General features: G+C 39.0%; 1 protein-coding gene across 1 annotated transcript in view; it reads right to left on the reverse strand.

Annotated features, from left to right (window-relative positions):
• Positions 1 to 15,845, reverse strand: part of vipr1a (vasoactive intestinal peptide receptor 1a) — a 45,036-nt gene extending 29,191 nt beyond the window's left edge. Inside the window, exons 1-3 of the mRNA XM_072668923.1 lie at positions 15,722 to 15,845; positions 10,736 to 10,823; positions 4,931 to 5,035 (exon numbers count right to left, since the gene is read on the reverse strand). Of these exons, the coding sequence (XP_072525024.1) occupies positions 4,931 to 5,035; positions 10,736 to 10,823; positions 15,722 to 15,775 (247 nt within the window). The 5' untranslated portion in view covers positions 15,776 to 15,845. The remainder of the gene's footprint in view (positions 1 to 4,930; positions 5,036 to 10,735; positions 10,824 to 15,721) is intronic.
• Positions 15,846 to 16,363: the final 518 nt, after the last annotated feature.

Genomic DNA, 16,363 nt, shown 5'->3' on the forward strand with positions numbered 1-16,363 from the left:
CTTGAATATGCCACACATTAACTTCTGAAAGCCTTGATATTTAGCGGGATCTGATGTGCTGGGAGCACAGTGAACACTGAAATGTGCAGGACAGGGAGACCTCCAGGACCAGGGTTGGGAACCACTGTCCTAGAGCAGTAAATAAGAGCACATTTCATAAACAATGATCAATAAACAAAGGCCAACAACAAAAAAAATGCCTAATTTTATTTGCTTTACTTTCTTACATGGCGTGATGTTATATATGGCTGTATGTTCTGCCATATTGCCCATCCTAAACCTCAAGCCCTGTTATTTCTGAGACTCCAGATTCCAGCACTGGGACTGTACGCTAAACCCACTTATCTAGCACATCAACACAAAGGAGCCGTTTCCACATCGACTTCTGGCTCTTCTTCTTATCCCAGTTCCTTACCAGCAAGCATTGTAAATTCACAATAAAAGCTTGTGTGTTAAAAAAAATAGTATTAGAGTTTATTATGCTATATGTGATGCCAGGCTATGAACGGGGGATTCTGAAAAAGACATTCCTGGCCGGTCATGAAGCAAGTAGAAGAAAATAAGCCCACCAATATGATTAGAGCAGAAATTCCCAACCTGTTTGTCGTAAATTCTAACTGACTTTTATATTTGCAGGGATCTACATATTTCCTTTGTTCCTCTTCTCCAATGACACAAAGATCGTTGGAAATATATGGCTCAATCTTCTGCGGAACGTGACCCAGAATTCCCTGTTATCTGCTTTTAACATCAAAACCAGTAAATGTGGGTAATGAAATGTTATAAAATGCCGTTATAAGTAGTTAGTGGGTGGGTACTGGAAATTACTAAAAAGTACATTTGTAAACATATCAGCCTTCATATTTCCCAGTAAAACATGGTTTTGGGTTTTCTGGAACTATGGACTGACAGTCATACCTCACTATTCACTGTTGCAAAGGACAATTATATCAGTAAGCAGAAATGTCTTATTATATATATATATATATATATATATATATATATAATTATATATGTTTATAATATGATTCTGATATTATCATGCATTCATAGTCTAAATCCCCCTAGACTCTTGGAAGATACATGCTGGGGTTCGGATTCCTAGAAAAATTTATGACATCCAAGATATACTCAGAAAATCATATTGAGGCATAACTTTTCCGATAAAATTTTTCATATCGCACTCTCCTATAGGTCAGCCCCCATCCCAGCAACGCCCAAGGCTTCCCCTCTGGTCACATCTGGCCAGAATCACCATTCTCCAGAGTCCCACAGCCATATGAGGAAGATAAATCCTCACTGCTTCACCCTCAAGAACCTAAATCCCTCAATCCATGTTTTGAATGTGCTCCAAAAAAAAAAACTCTCTCAAGGGCTCTGGGGGGGTTTACAGTCAAAACTGTCCCTTTCATCAACGTGGAGCGGTGACTTGGAAGCCATTAGATAAATCTCAACAGGGTCCTCAAGGTTGCCACTAAAGCTGTACATCATAGCTGTAGTTCTGAGAAGGAAACCGAATGATAAGAGTGCATCGGCTCAACGGAAACCGTCACACTAATAATTCAACCATAACATCAGAGTGAAAATATGAAGAAGGCATACGACAGCTCAGTTCAACTCAGCATCAAACAGATGGAGAATTTTCCATGAACATTTAGTAAGTATTTGACCTTTTAGGTATGAAACTACACATACACAGATGTGTCAGCATTGGCTGTAATAATAAGATAATAATAGTGTAATATTATTAAGATAATTACAGTAGAGATAATAATAATAATAATAATAATAATAATAATAATAATAATAATAATAATGAAAATGGAAATGGAAATGGACAGGTTCGAGATTAAGCACACTTTTGGACCGAAGTCGTTTAAAGATAGCAGCTTAACTACATGCTGGGGTTTTGTGTGTTGAAATGCCTTCTGATTACAGCCTGGTGACTCATCATTAACGTAACTCTACCACTCAACACATCACACCTTACAGTCAGACTGAAATTAGCCCCATTAATATTGTTAGTGCTTGATCAGCAGTCAGTTTGTTTTTGCCTGTAAAACAGACATGAAAACAGTGAGCAATGACAAGCTGACAAAGTGACAAAGTGACAAATTTAGAAAGCGGCCCTCTTTGGCGAGGTCCAATGGGAACATTCCAAAGATAAAACTTGAATTCCATCATAAAGATTTGAGTGAGACTAAAATACAGTGGTAATAACTGTGGATTTATTATTAATATAATTCAGAAAGTTTAACTACAAATCATGTCTAAACATTGTTGTGTTTTCTAGACACTTTCACTTATTTGTTCAAACTCTGTTGCTTTCCAAACCAGGATCAAAAGGTCTGTGTATATGAAAGTGGTGACACCTAGATCTATTATCAGTACGGCCAGTCCTCCAACTTTGTCCATCATTTGTGCTCTACTGGCTTTCATAATGGTGTGCAGTGCTTGGACCCCCATGATTGCCACTTGTGATTTAATTTGGAGACTGGGGATATGCTCTCATAATGTTTACAACTTATGTGCTACATCAACTTAAAAAAAATGTAAGCTGACTGTTTATTGTATATATATATATATATATATATATATATATATATATATATATATATATATATATATATATATATACCTCTAATGGTCAGTTCTGTTGTGGCTGCACGATATTAGGCATGTGGTGCTATATATACATTTTTGGTAAAAAATATTAAAAGATTTACTAAAGATTAAAGATTAAACATTTAAAAAATCATTATATCCAAAAATATAAGCCATTCATAAAAAATGTGTATCTTTATTGAATGTTGTTAAAATGAATTAACATTAACTGGTATTCATTTTTAATATTAATAACATTAATAATTGAAATTTTAAATAGAAAACTATTCTGCATTGACGGGTTAAATTCAGCACCAAAAACATGTCAAATGTAAGGATTTTCTTTCTTCAAATCAAGACATCAAATTTAAATCATAATAAAATATGAAATATGGTCTGTAAATGTTCAGTATCGGCACTTTCCCCAGAATATCTCTGCTTACAGGAAACTGAGCTATAGAAATAGTTACTCTCTAATTACACAATGCTTTTATTGTTATTGGGAAGTTCCGCTTCTATTATAAGTTAGAAGCTGTGAGCACACATTGCTCATGACTCATTAATTAATCTCATTAGTTTAGAATTAGCAGCATGTCCACTGGGAGGTCTGAGGGCAAGCACCACATGACCAGTACCGCAGGATAGTTCACTCTTGGTAATGAGGTAAAATGTACCACCATCCAGCAACTTGCACAGGATTACCTATTTTTAGTTATAGGTATTTATAAGACTGCGCGACTCTGTATGAAGCCATTTGTCACTCCCTTAATGCCAGATCTCCTAAAAAGGTAAAGCAATTCCTTGTCATGCAAGAGACACCTATCATCTCATCTATAATCTGTAGAACACACGCCTTCAAACAGAATCTTTAACCACATCTTCTCAACAGGAAAATAAAGATAAAGAAATTAATTGGAAACATAAAATGTGTTTTACAGCAGAACAGCCACTCCCTCACACCTTACCAGCTGTTAGCTGGCCTTAGCGAACACATTTAGCCCCACACTAACAAACGTTTGAACATATGTATAACTCACAAACACTCAGACTTTTTAAGTCAAAGTAAAGTTCAAAGTAAAGTGTATTGCTTTCTATGGAAATTGACAGTAGCAGTAGCTCTTCAACACCCACTTCAATCGGGAAGGGCTTGTTCATTAGCCAGTTGTTTGGTTCAAGTGTTGAGAGCATGGAAAACACCAAAGGTGTAGGAGCAGAGTAATGGGTAAGGGATACTCCAGGACCAGGGCTGGGAAGCACTACCATAGAGGATCCACTTTTTGTTACCTAAAGAGCCATGTTTGAACTTTGGACCTTAATTCTGGGTTTTAGTCTCCCCCAACTAGATGGCCAATCAGCCTTAAACGTTCATTAAACTACCAATTGTATAAACCAGAGTTGAAGATCTCGGATGTAAAGATTATATACCAATGTAATAGTTGGAGAACCTGGATATCATGTGGAGGTTCTTTAACATTTGAAAAGGTTCTTCACTCACTCCCTCATTACCAGATGGTCCAGATTTTTGCTCCCAACCCAACTCAAAACACATACTGTCTGAAGGTCCCTGTGGACTGGTTTGAGAACTACTAGTCTAAAGAACCACCTAGCTTCCATTTGTAAGCTGTGTTAGCTTCATGGTTCCAAAGCAAAACTAAGCAAGCCTTGGTCAGCTATATTTAGGATTTGAAGATCAGTGTTTAAATATGTTTTTAAGTATTTCCCCCCAAACAACCATTTTAATTCCCATTTCTCTCACCATAGGTTGTTAGGGTCAGGGGAAGACTCTTAAACATGGTCTAAGGGGAAAGTGTTACTGCAGGAAAGCTCTCAGCACTGTTATTTAAAGTTTTGCTGTATTTTAAAGTTCTTTGTTCACCTTGGCTCTACTCTTAACTGCCTCAAGTCCCTCTTGTCACCCCAAGGTTTCTCCAGAGACAAATGCATCACAGTAAACAGAAGTCTGGCCCTCTGCTAGCCAACATATAGATCCCCAGAGTCTCACACATTCTGACTCAGGCCATCCTCTTCTTCTTCTCCACATCTCACAGTTTTGTTTTTTTAAAGAGAGTCTTTTAAGAGTTCAGCCTTTGTCCTGAGCTACCTGTTACAAACACACTAATTACGGCCACTGCCTCGAACAGCTCTTGCATTATTTATTGGATTTGTGTTGCGTCTTTAAAACGTGGGTGGCCTGGGAAAATGTTTCTGTTGCTCTTCTGAGAGCGAGTATCTACATAGCAAGGATGCTTCCTTAGTGTGGGTATGAGAACAGCTGGTTAGCTACATCCATCGGTAGACAAGCTGTTTACACTGTCCTTTCTGTTACCTTTCTGGTCACTGACATGGCTGAAGTAGTTGGGGCAGGGGATGGTGACGAGCTGCCCAATGCTAGCCGATGGCCAGCATGCCAATTCCCATTCGCCTCTGCAACCTGGGAAAACAGGAAATCAGGTCTTTATTTGCAAAGTTTTACCAACATTTAAGAAGTTCAAGTTCAAATTATTGATTAAGTTGCCAGTAGGGATTAGTTAGCATGATCTTCCTAGCATAACTACAGGTTCCCTTTAACTGTTATTCATTGTAAGCAACGGAAAAGCAGCAAAAGTAAGTGTACTTACAGATTTTGCATTCATGACCTATAATCCAAAAACCCTATTATATATTTAGTGCTATAGGGTTTCTCTATTTTTATACATTTTGGATCCTTACTCAAAAAGGCACAAGACAAGATGGACATGTGAAAACACAAAACACAATCTTCTTTACATTAATTAATAACGTTTAAAACCTAATAAGCATTTTAACACCTACACTATTTGGACAAAAGTATTCAGACACCTGCTCATTTTTTATTTTTAATTCCAATATTAAGGGTATTATAAAATGATTTTCCTGCTTTTGTTGAAGTAACTGTCTCTATTGTCTAGGCAAACCTTTCTACTAGATTTTGGAGAAGCATTGCTGTAAGGACTTGAATGCATTGAGCCACAAGAGCATTAGTGAGTTCAGGGTGTTGGATCATCACCACAACGCCTCATCCCCAACTCCCCAACTCATTCGAAAAGTATTGGATGGAGCACCACCATCATTCCAGAGAACACAGATCTTCCACTGCTTCACAGCTCAATGCTGGGGGCTTTATACCCCTCTAGCCCACGCCTGGCATTAGGCATTATGCCAGTAGGTGTATGTTTATCTGCTCCAGAGAGTCCTATTGTGTTGTATTGGCAATACTTCTCTACAGGGACTAAACAAGCTGAGTGTGTGAGTGTATGCATTTGCACATCTGTGTCAGTAATGAATGCAACATAAATGAGCTAAACAAATTTTTTATTATACTAATTATTAGAACTACTAAACATTAGGAGTGTCCACAAACATTTGAACATTTAGTGCCCCTGTGAAAAAGCAGTTGCACTCAAAAACACAATGATTTGTTATGCCACCTTTAGCAGCAACAGATGCAACCAAATGCTTCCTATAACTGGAGATCAGTCTTTCACATCGCTGTGGAGGGATTCTGGCTCACTCTTGAGCTACAGTGGGAGGCCTGCAAACATCAACTGCCCATTTAAGGTCCTGTCACAGCACCGCAATAAGTTTAAGTTTTAGTTAAGGTTTAAGTCAGGACATTGACTCCAAAACCTTCACTTGGTTACTCTTAAGCTTAGGATCATTGTCTTGCTGCATAACCCAACTGCGTTTAAGCTTCAGATTTCAGTTTGACTGGGACATTTCCTGCAGGATTTTCGTTTCCATCCAGTCGAATTAACAGTCTCATTAATTGGTAAACCGGGCCATGAACCATTTTGGCCAGTCTCTTTCAAAGGATGGAGTCATACCTCAGCTGATATCTGACCTTATCTGAGGCAAGCGAGGAATGCAGTTCCTTAGATGTTCATCTTGAAGGAATTTTGGTTGGCCAGCCACTACTGGGAACTGTTCCAAGTTTTCTTCATTTGTCTCTCACTGTGGCCATTAGTCCCTGAGCCACAGATGTTCTGTTGTAACCCTTTCCAGACTGATGTATTTCACAAAATTTTACTTCTCATCTGGAATTTCTTTTCATCATGGCCTGTGTCCTGCTTCTTCAGACCTAATTGACATCACTGGAAACGTTTCATTTATGTGATGTTTAGATTCAACAGGGCTAGCAGTCATTAAGCCTGGGTGTGTCTAGTTTAACTGACCCCAATGGTCAACTAAATGTTGGTTAATTGGTATTTACTAGTTAGCAGCAATGACTTTTTCACTCAGAGACAGTAAATGAAATGGTTATTTAAAACAGATTTCCTGCTTGCCCCTCTGTCCTAAACTGCACATTGACCAAGTCTGTAGGTTACTCTGATCCTTAGTTATAAAGCCTAGAATACCGGCGGTGAAGGAATCGAGTTCAGTGAATGGATCGGCCCTGCGGATCAGCCTAATTATCCGATGCAACAAATTTTGTTAAGATCGGGATCGATACTCGATCATACCTAGTATCGAAACAGTGCATCCCTATCAAGAACCATCAATAATGATGACAATAACATCTTTAGTCTGATATACAGCAGTCTTACTAAGTTCACGCCATAAAACATGCCATTAATTGTAGTATGGAATAAATTTATTTGGTTCCAGATTCCGACAGAATGCTTCCAGTTATTGCATTCATTAGTTTGTGCACCTAATTTACTTACTGAAGCTCTGATAAGGCAATAACTACAAATAATACTGAGGAAAAGTAAAGATTTGGATATGGTTAATGAACACACGGACACACATGAAACTCTCCTAAAGTGCCATGCAATAGGAGAACCATGTTTGGTTCCATTAACTCCTTAACCCCTTAATGCAGCAAGGCTTATTACACACCTAGGTGGATTACTCAGTAACTACAGGGACTTCTGTACAAACTGACGGGGCTATTCTTTGGAAATAGACGTTTGTAATAACACATTCGGCTCAGTGGCGGCCCATGGTCACTGACAAGGACCATGTTTGCAATACAGATGCCCTGCATAAATGAGAAAGCACTTCTAATGGCTGGCTTGATGTAAATGTTCTCAACCAATTGAAAGGTTCGTCGCACTCACTCACACATCTCACCTGCAAACATGGATCCATTTGTAGCCAAGAGTGTACTGTATATGTATGCATATACACTCAGATTACTCCCCAGCAAATTCACAATACTGTACATCCCTTACAGCACAAACCTCAGGGTCATCAGTTAATCACCCGCCTTGTAACAGATTCAACCAGAAAACAAGCTTAACAACCCGTTATTAGTTCACTGTCATTCAGCGTTCAGCTACACTGTAGGAACAGACAAAGCAATCAACAGCGCTATCGCTTGGGAGAGCGTGCAGACGCCACACACCTAATAATAGGAAAAAACAATCTGCATATCGCTCTATCACATATTACTCTGGGGACGCCGCTGATGTTCTTCTCCTTTTCTGCTGGTGTGGCACGCGAGCGACAGCGCTGAAACTTCTAACAAGCCTCAACTTCAAACCAGCACCACCTGTCATTGCTTTGCCTATTAAAAGCGTAATCAATGGAAGATTAGTTTTGTCTGGTTGAGGGAATAGACGCCACTTCACTCTGATTAGTCGCATGCGTGGGGGTAAGGTACAACAACTCTTATTAATGTCAGAAAACAAACACAGATGCTCACTTTGATCATGATCACAAAAGCAATGACTGCATAGATCATAAGTAAAGTCATAACAAATAAGGCGGTAATGATACATATATATGCAGGTCTTGATTCAGAGATTAAGAGGTAATTGGACATTAGATATTTTGTGTTAAAATGTCAAATTATATATTATATTTGTATATTACATAAATTAATAATATAATACACATATTGTGGCTTAAAAGCCCCACAATGTAAAACCACTAGAATTTAGCTTTAGCTTAATGATGCTTAATTTACTACCATCACTATTTCAATTATATATCGCTATTTTCATATATATATATATATATATATATATATATAGCACACAAGCTGGAGTGGAAAGAAAAAATAAAATATAGCTTTATTTAATAAATATATTTTAAAAAATGATTAATTATTTTATCTTGTTTCATATGACTAGACATACGTAGTATATAGATACATACACAAATAAAAACAACAATATATCTGTGGTATCAATATACTTTTAGATATATAATCTGTATCTATATAATTTTAGTGCTATCAGTTCTTTATGGAAAAAAAACAGATTTTATATAAGCTTGGTGTTGGTAAGTGACTGCTCTTTAGAAATATATACATAAATTTCGTATTTCTAAAAAGCAGTCATTTACCAACATCAACCTTATACAAAATCCTTTTTTCCCATAAAGAACTGATAGCAGTGAAATTTACAATATTAAACTCTTGACTAAATTACACTTTGTGCATCTCTACTGATAACTAGTCATTGCTGATTCACTGAGAAAGTAGATTTTATTATGCATTATTGTTTTAATCCATTTATGGGTGCTATATACAAAAACAGGCTTCTCACGAATGAGTATCCCATGACAGGGCCAAACTAGCTGTTTCATAACCCTTGACTTTTTTATGAGAATAGCTGGCAGATATGGGTGATGTCGCATTGATGGCAATGGGTTAGAATAATAAACCTAAAAATGAGGCCCAAGTATATTAAGAGAGTGTGCTCATATCTCTGTGCCACTCACTGTAATTAACAAGGATGGCCTCCTCCTATCTTATCCCAAAGGCCATTATACGCAAACACAAATCATCAGTTTATAAAAGTGTCTTATAAATCCACTCCATCAGGAGATAAGAGGGGCTAGCGCTGACCCTTGACCTGGTCCATTCCAGAGGAACAGAACCTCCTGTCTTCGATTTGAACGTGTGTAAAATAACAGGCTGTTTTAGCCACTTTTGATAGATCTAAGAGAGCAAACTCCAGCAAAATAGAATAAGGACGTTTGATGAGGTATCCCAACCTTTAGACACATCGTTCTCCTTTTCAAGCAGTTTGGAGGTAGACTGAGCAGACGAACTGTGGTAAGCTCCTGATGTTTAAAGCTCAACCTTCTGTTTCGGTGACTGAACTCGGCACACCGTGTGTTGATGAGGATTCCGGTGACTCATCACTGACATTACAGGCTAAAAACAAATGCGTCTCATGAAGCTACTTCAAAGCAGTTTCAGTGCAGCGACTTTTCCATGCTTTGAAAACACTGAGCATGCTCAAACTACGTTGTAGCAATACTACACCCAGACAGCATATGCTTTTTTTATTGCCCACACAGCTTTGATTGGGTAATTAGATATTTATCAATCATACTTTTGCTTAGAAAGAGTTTCAATGGCCTATATCAGCCATAACATTAAAACCACCTGCCTAATACAGTGCAGTTCCCCCTCATTCCAGCAGAACAGCTCTGATCCGTCAAGGCATGACCTTCACATATCCTGTAGTATCCAGCATCATGACATAATCAGCAGATCCTTTAAGAATAAATAATGTAAGTTGTGAGGCGGGGCCTCCTTGGATCATATCAACAAGCCTTCGGTGCTCATGACCCAGTTGCCAGTTCTTGGACGTCTTTCCTTGGATCCGTTTTGGTAGGTACTGATCACTGCCTACCAGGAACACCTGGTATAAGGCCTGCATGATTTTATTATTTTGGAGATCTGGTTCTGGTTCTGACCCAGTCTATCGTCTAGACTTCACAGTTTGGTTCTTGTCAAAGTGGCCATTTTTCCTGCTGCCAACATCACTTTCAAGAATTGATTGTTCACTTGCAGACTAATATGTACATGCCATTTCTTGACAGGTGCCACTGTAATCAGATGTCAGTGGTGGGTACTTACCGTTTAAAGCCATATGTAGAATATTATCGTTAAACCACCACCCAAGCAGCACGTCCTGTCATACATGCGTATAATTTTTCCCACATAGCTTTGATGAAATGGATTAGATCTTTATCCTTCATTGAATAAGTATGGTTATTAGTGAATGCAGGGCTTACGGGTACAATAGCACCACTAGTAGTATTACAGGCTCTCTATTAATAGAGCTACATTGGCTAACAATGACAGGCAAACACAGCAATCATATCCAGTTACTCCACTGGCTAATATTGTGAATATAAAGTACAAACAAACCTGATGTGACATTTTCCAACTTGGCCAGACACTCGTCTCGCTCCATCTCCAGGTCCATCGCGATGTCACACATCTGGACCGATAACATCTGGTCAAATAGATAAAGCCAGCATTAGAATTTGTTTGCATTCACTGCAGCAAACGGGACGTTTTCCCTTTTTTCACAGTGTTTTCATTGACATTCATTCAAAAGGTTACAGACCACAGAATTTCCCGGGTGAGCGCTGAATGGAAAAAGCTTTGGCTGCTTTTGTCACAAGCATAGAAATGGTCACAATTATGCGCTGCATGCAATCTCCAGAATGAACGAGCTGCCTATGGAATACGGCTTTTGTCGCTGCATCTCTGAAAGGGTGACTTGATGGGAGAAGATGAAACAACCTTGACTGATAATGGAACTTAAATGGAACTTTAAATGTCCAAATGTTTGTGGACAGCTCTTCTATTAAAAGCATTCAGCTACTTTAAGTTGCACCTCTTGTTGACAAAGATGTGCAGTGCACACACACACACACACAGCTTGTCTAGTCCTTGTTGAGAAGTACTGCTAATAGAATAGGACTTTCTGGAGCAGATGAACATGATACTTTAGCGCTATGCTGCCCAATGTCAGGTGGCCTGGAGGGGTATAAGCAGCTCAGTATCATTAACAGTGGCGCAGTGGAACTGTGTTCTCTGGAATGATGGTTGGTTCTCCATCCAATACTTTTGGGATGAGCTGAGGAGCTGTGGATGATGAGGTGTGATGGTGATCATCCAACATCCTGACCTCGCTAGCGTTCTTGTCGCTGAATGCAGTAAAATCCTCACAGCAATGCTCCAAAATCTAGTAAAAAGCCTTCTTCCCTCCACAGTAGAGACAGTTACTTCAACCACAGCAGGGTAAGCTCCTTTTTTTACTCTGTTTACTCCGTTTTGGAATAAACAATGAATGAGCAAGTGTCCCAATACTTTTGCCCATACAGTGTATATATATATATAAATATATATATATATATATATATATATATATATATATATTTTTTTTTTTTTTTTTTTTTTTTTTTTTGGCTAGAGGAATACAAAAACCTATTTAGCCCAGACTGCTTTAGGAACGAGGCAAAGAATTGTGTAGGCCAATTGGAAGTGAGCTCATTTACATATATTGCCTTTAAAGGCGCAGTAACAGCCTGTTTAATTGAAGAACAGTACGTGATGTCATGAATTATGGATGTTTTTGGTTTAGAAAACCTCAGTCCTGTCATAAGTGGACATCAGGGACAAAATTAAAACGAAAAGGAAATTCTGCGCCAATCCAAACATTCAATTTTTTCCCACAATTTAAGGGGCTTGCTTTGTTAAACAGTGTAAAACAATAAAAACCCTTTAAAAGTTATGAGGTGACAATGTTACACGTCAGTTATATCTCACAATCTTCCCTTTTTTTATTGAAATTCCAGATTTTATAACTTCTCAAACCCGGGACATCTGTGCATTGCATGAACACTTCCCTGCGACTCGTGACAACGTAATTCGTTTTCCCCGCCACCTTCCTTCTGCGGCTGGCTCCAATTTTCCTTAAAGCATAATCTTCATTATTTGACAATGTGCTCCCTTAGATTCCTCCAGAGGATGCTGAGATTTATTGCGGTTACTTTGGCAGATGGAGACTCTCAGCAGTGGCATAAATCTTCTCTCCAACAGCAATTGTTAGCTTTGAACAAGACCCATATGGCTATAGGACGGTGCTCCTACTGGCCTGAACCTTTGATATCAGGTGCAGGTTGGCTAGTTGGGCTACAGCCCATGAGAGTGTGAGGTTTGGAGCTACCATGGTGCAATCTGCTTAGATATTAGATACAGCTGGTTTCTTCACGTGTCGACACCTGTGACTGTCTGGGGGAAAACGCAGAGGCAAAGGCATCAGCATGGCCAAGCATTAACACAGTGATGAGAACGAAATGGTGGAAACGTCCTTCCAGACAGATGTACTGAAGCGTAAATGCAAGTTATATATATATTTAAAAATGCGTCATGCGTCATGCCTTCTCGAAAGGGAAAAAAGAAGAAGCTGTGATCAAGGACACTCCTGACTTTGGACTCTACCAACCAACAATGCAGGTGGTTGCCATGGTGTCACATTCAGGAAAGGCAGCGAATGCATCACCACTTTGAATGAATCATGTCTCAAGACAACGGACAGTGTTCTGAACGTGGACACAGAGGAATCCCACCATGGTTACCCACCACAGCAACAATGCTCAACAATGTCAAGCATACAGAGTTTTCCACAACTGACAGTTATAACACGGACCAAAGACAGGAAATGGGAATGTAAACTGGAAATATGAACCAAGAGAGTCATGTAAATGTAGCGCCAACAGTACTATATCAACACCCGAAGGACTGAATTTACTCCTACAGTACTGATTATTATCTACATTGTTCAATGTACACCTTTAGGATTTCATAAACAGCTAGTGTGCAGAATTAACACTGTAATTACACTTAATAAGCAAGCACAACGATATCAGAATCATAGCATTATCAAAAAATGCATCGTCTTCAGATGATGATTACATTCGACTGATAATCCAAATCAATATCTGTTTCTCAGATAAGAGGTGTTTTAACATTCACTTTCAAGCTTGAATTAATACACCTTCTGAATTACATTTATATACTTTCAGGTTTGAATTAATACTCTTTCAGAATTACGTTTATATACTTTTAAGATTGATTGAATACACTTAGTATTGAAATAATATACCTTAATGGCTGAATTAATACACTTTCTGAATTACGTTTACATACATTTCAGAATTGAATTAAGTCTATATACTGTATATAGTGCTGAATTAGTACCTTGAAAGTTGAATTAACACCTATTCAATTGAATTACCACACTTTCAGAACTTTTCAGAATGACCACCTACTGTGTTGAATGAATACCTTAAGGGTGAATAAACACCTTCAGTGTGTATGTGTGTGTGTTCACTGCATGAATGGGTTAAAGGCGGAGGCCACATTCCATCTGTGTCCAACACAAATAGTGAATATGGGTGTCTTGTCTAGTGCCAAATTAACATCTACATTGTTTATTGTACACATTTAAGGTTTAATAACCACCTATCGTGGATAATAAACACCATAATTAAACTTAATTAAGCATACACAATGATATCAGAATCATATCAGTACAGGTCAGTAACTGCACCGTCTTGAGATTTGACTGATAATTCAAACCGATATTTGATGATGCATCTCAGACAAACACCTTAAAAGGTGTTTTAGTATTGTTAAAACTTAAATAACAACTAGTATGTTGAATAAACACCTTAAAGCAAGAACAAACAGAACAGGATTGAATTAATAGACTTTCTGGATTGAATTAATACACTCTCAGGATTTAAATAATATACTTTCAGGGTTGAATAAACACATCGTCAGGATCAAAATAGCATACTTTCAAAATTAAAATAATGCACTTTCAGGATTGAAATAATATACTTTCAGGATTGAAATAATATACTTTCAGCTTGAATGAGTACACTTTCAAGTTTTAAATATTTTTTTTCAAGATTGAATTAATATTCTTTCAGGTGTGAATGAATACATTTTCAGCATTTACGTAATACACTATCAAGATTGAATAAATACACTTTTAGGATTTGAATAACTTCCAGTGTGGACTTAAAATATATCACACTTGAATTAAGTCGAGGAGGATTTCAATTACTGCCTTCATAATTGATTTACTACCTTCAGTGCTATATTATACTTTAATATTGACTCACAGAGCAATCTGAAATGGAGAATTATCACTAAAAGGACAATTTGGTCCAGGACTAGGCTAGTTAGTCCCCGTCAAGGAAACCAGCTTATTATGTTTAATTAACGCCACACCAACAGAGTTCATTTGCTCTGTCTGAACACAAAAACACACTTTAAGTGTATATATCGTCTCTGTCAGACAAAAACCTTGTATCTCCAAAAGGCAATGTTCAACTATCAGTGGAATTTAATGTAAAATGATTTTATTCCAAGTCATTTTTGGAGCATTTCTATTGGTTCTAATGGAGATACAAGATTTATATGTGACAGCGACGATATTGAACACAGATGATCCTGCCAAAGTCTCCTTTTAAGAATTAAAACCATAACAGACTTGCATCAGGCTAAAGGGTCTTACGGGAGTCGGAGCATTACAGATACCTCTGACTCATGTCCAGTACACAATAAAAAAATCCCAGTGCTCACTGACTGCTTACGCTGCTCTGTTTTATCCACAGCTGGACTTTAAAGAATGCTGTGGGTGTTAGAATAATTCCATAGACATTACAGCAGTTAACACTGGGAATTTCACTGTTCAAATGAAAACTACTGCTGCCAGAATGCACACACACACACACACACACACAGATGTAATTCCAATGTTACGTTCTTCTATAATATATATAATATATAATACAATAAAAATAAAGGTGCTGCAAAAAATCTTGAACTTTGATCTTTTGGTTCCACAAAGAACCTGTGAATGTTCCTTAAAAACCCTAAAAGGTTCCTCACACCCTGACTCTCTATTCCAAGAATGGTTCTTCATAGAACCAAAGGGGGCTCAGCATTGAGCTGGGGAGCTGTGGAGAAGCGGGGTCCCTGCAGTGATGAAGCTCCATCCAATACTTTTGGGGATGAGCTGGAGTGCCAGAACTGATCATCCAACCTCATGGATGTCGTCCTCCACTAGTGCTCTTGTGGGCTGAATGCAATCAAACCCTGTTCACAGCACATCCCAGGATCTTGTATAAAGCCTTCCCAGAAGAGTGGAGACTGTAGGGGACAAACTCCTTATTAACAGCCTAGAAACTAGGGATGAGCATGTGTCTACAAACTTTTGGACAAGGCAAGTGCAAGTGCGCCAGACCTACAGTTAATGTAAAACTGGACCCTGTTTACTAGCTCACCGATTAGCAGGTATGCCATGACCCTATATGTGTGTGGACTCACCGGTCCGAGCGCACAGGTCAAGCCCAGTATGAAGATCCGTTTGGTCACGTCCATTTCAGTCCCCAGCGCGCGACGGACGGACAAAGCCTGTCGACCACCTCCACCTCCACCTCCTCCTCCTCCTCCTCTTTCTCCTTTTTCTTCTTCTTCTTTATCCTCCTCTCCAAACCCCAACCCAGCCACCAGAGGAGAAGATCCACCAGGAAACTTTCAACTTTCCTAATGTCCACCAACCCAAAGCGCGCGTGCGCCTGCACGAGCGGAGTCCTTCTGAAGTTCTGCTCCGCGCGAGCCCAGATGGGGTATTTCCTAGACGGATGGCTTTCTCAGAACCCCCCAAAAGTCAAGCCTGACCAATAGGAGGACAGATAAGCGACGTTTCTATTGGTCAGCCCTCGCCTTAGGCTAAACGCGTGCAGTAAAGCTACTAACGGTGCATTGTGGAATCCCTCCTCACGTGAAGTGAGCCTGCTCCCAGTCGCGAGCCGCCACGCCGTCCGCAATAAAGCTGTCCGCGAGCTCCAGAGGAGGCTTCAGACTGGAGCCAACGAGAGTGCGCGAGACCGAGGCGTCGACAAACAGGTGAATGGTAGGAGGGAGAAGGGGCGTGGCTTCTGAGCCAATGCCAGTGAAGCCACAGCT

This window comes from Salminus brasiliensis, chromosome 23, assembly GCF_030463535.1.
Source record: "Salminus brasiliensis chromosome 23, fSalBra1.hap2, whole genome shotgun sequence".
In the NCBI taxonomy this organism is placed as follows: domain Eukaryota; kingdom Metazoa; phylum Chordata; class Actinopteri; order Characiformes; family Bryconidae; genus Salminus; species Salminus brasiliensis.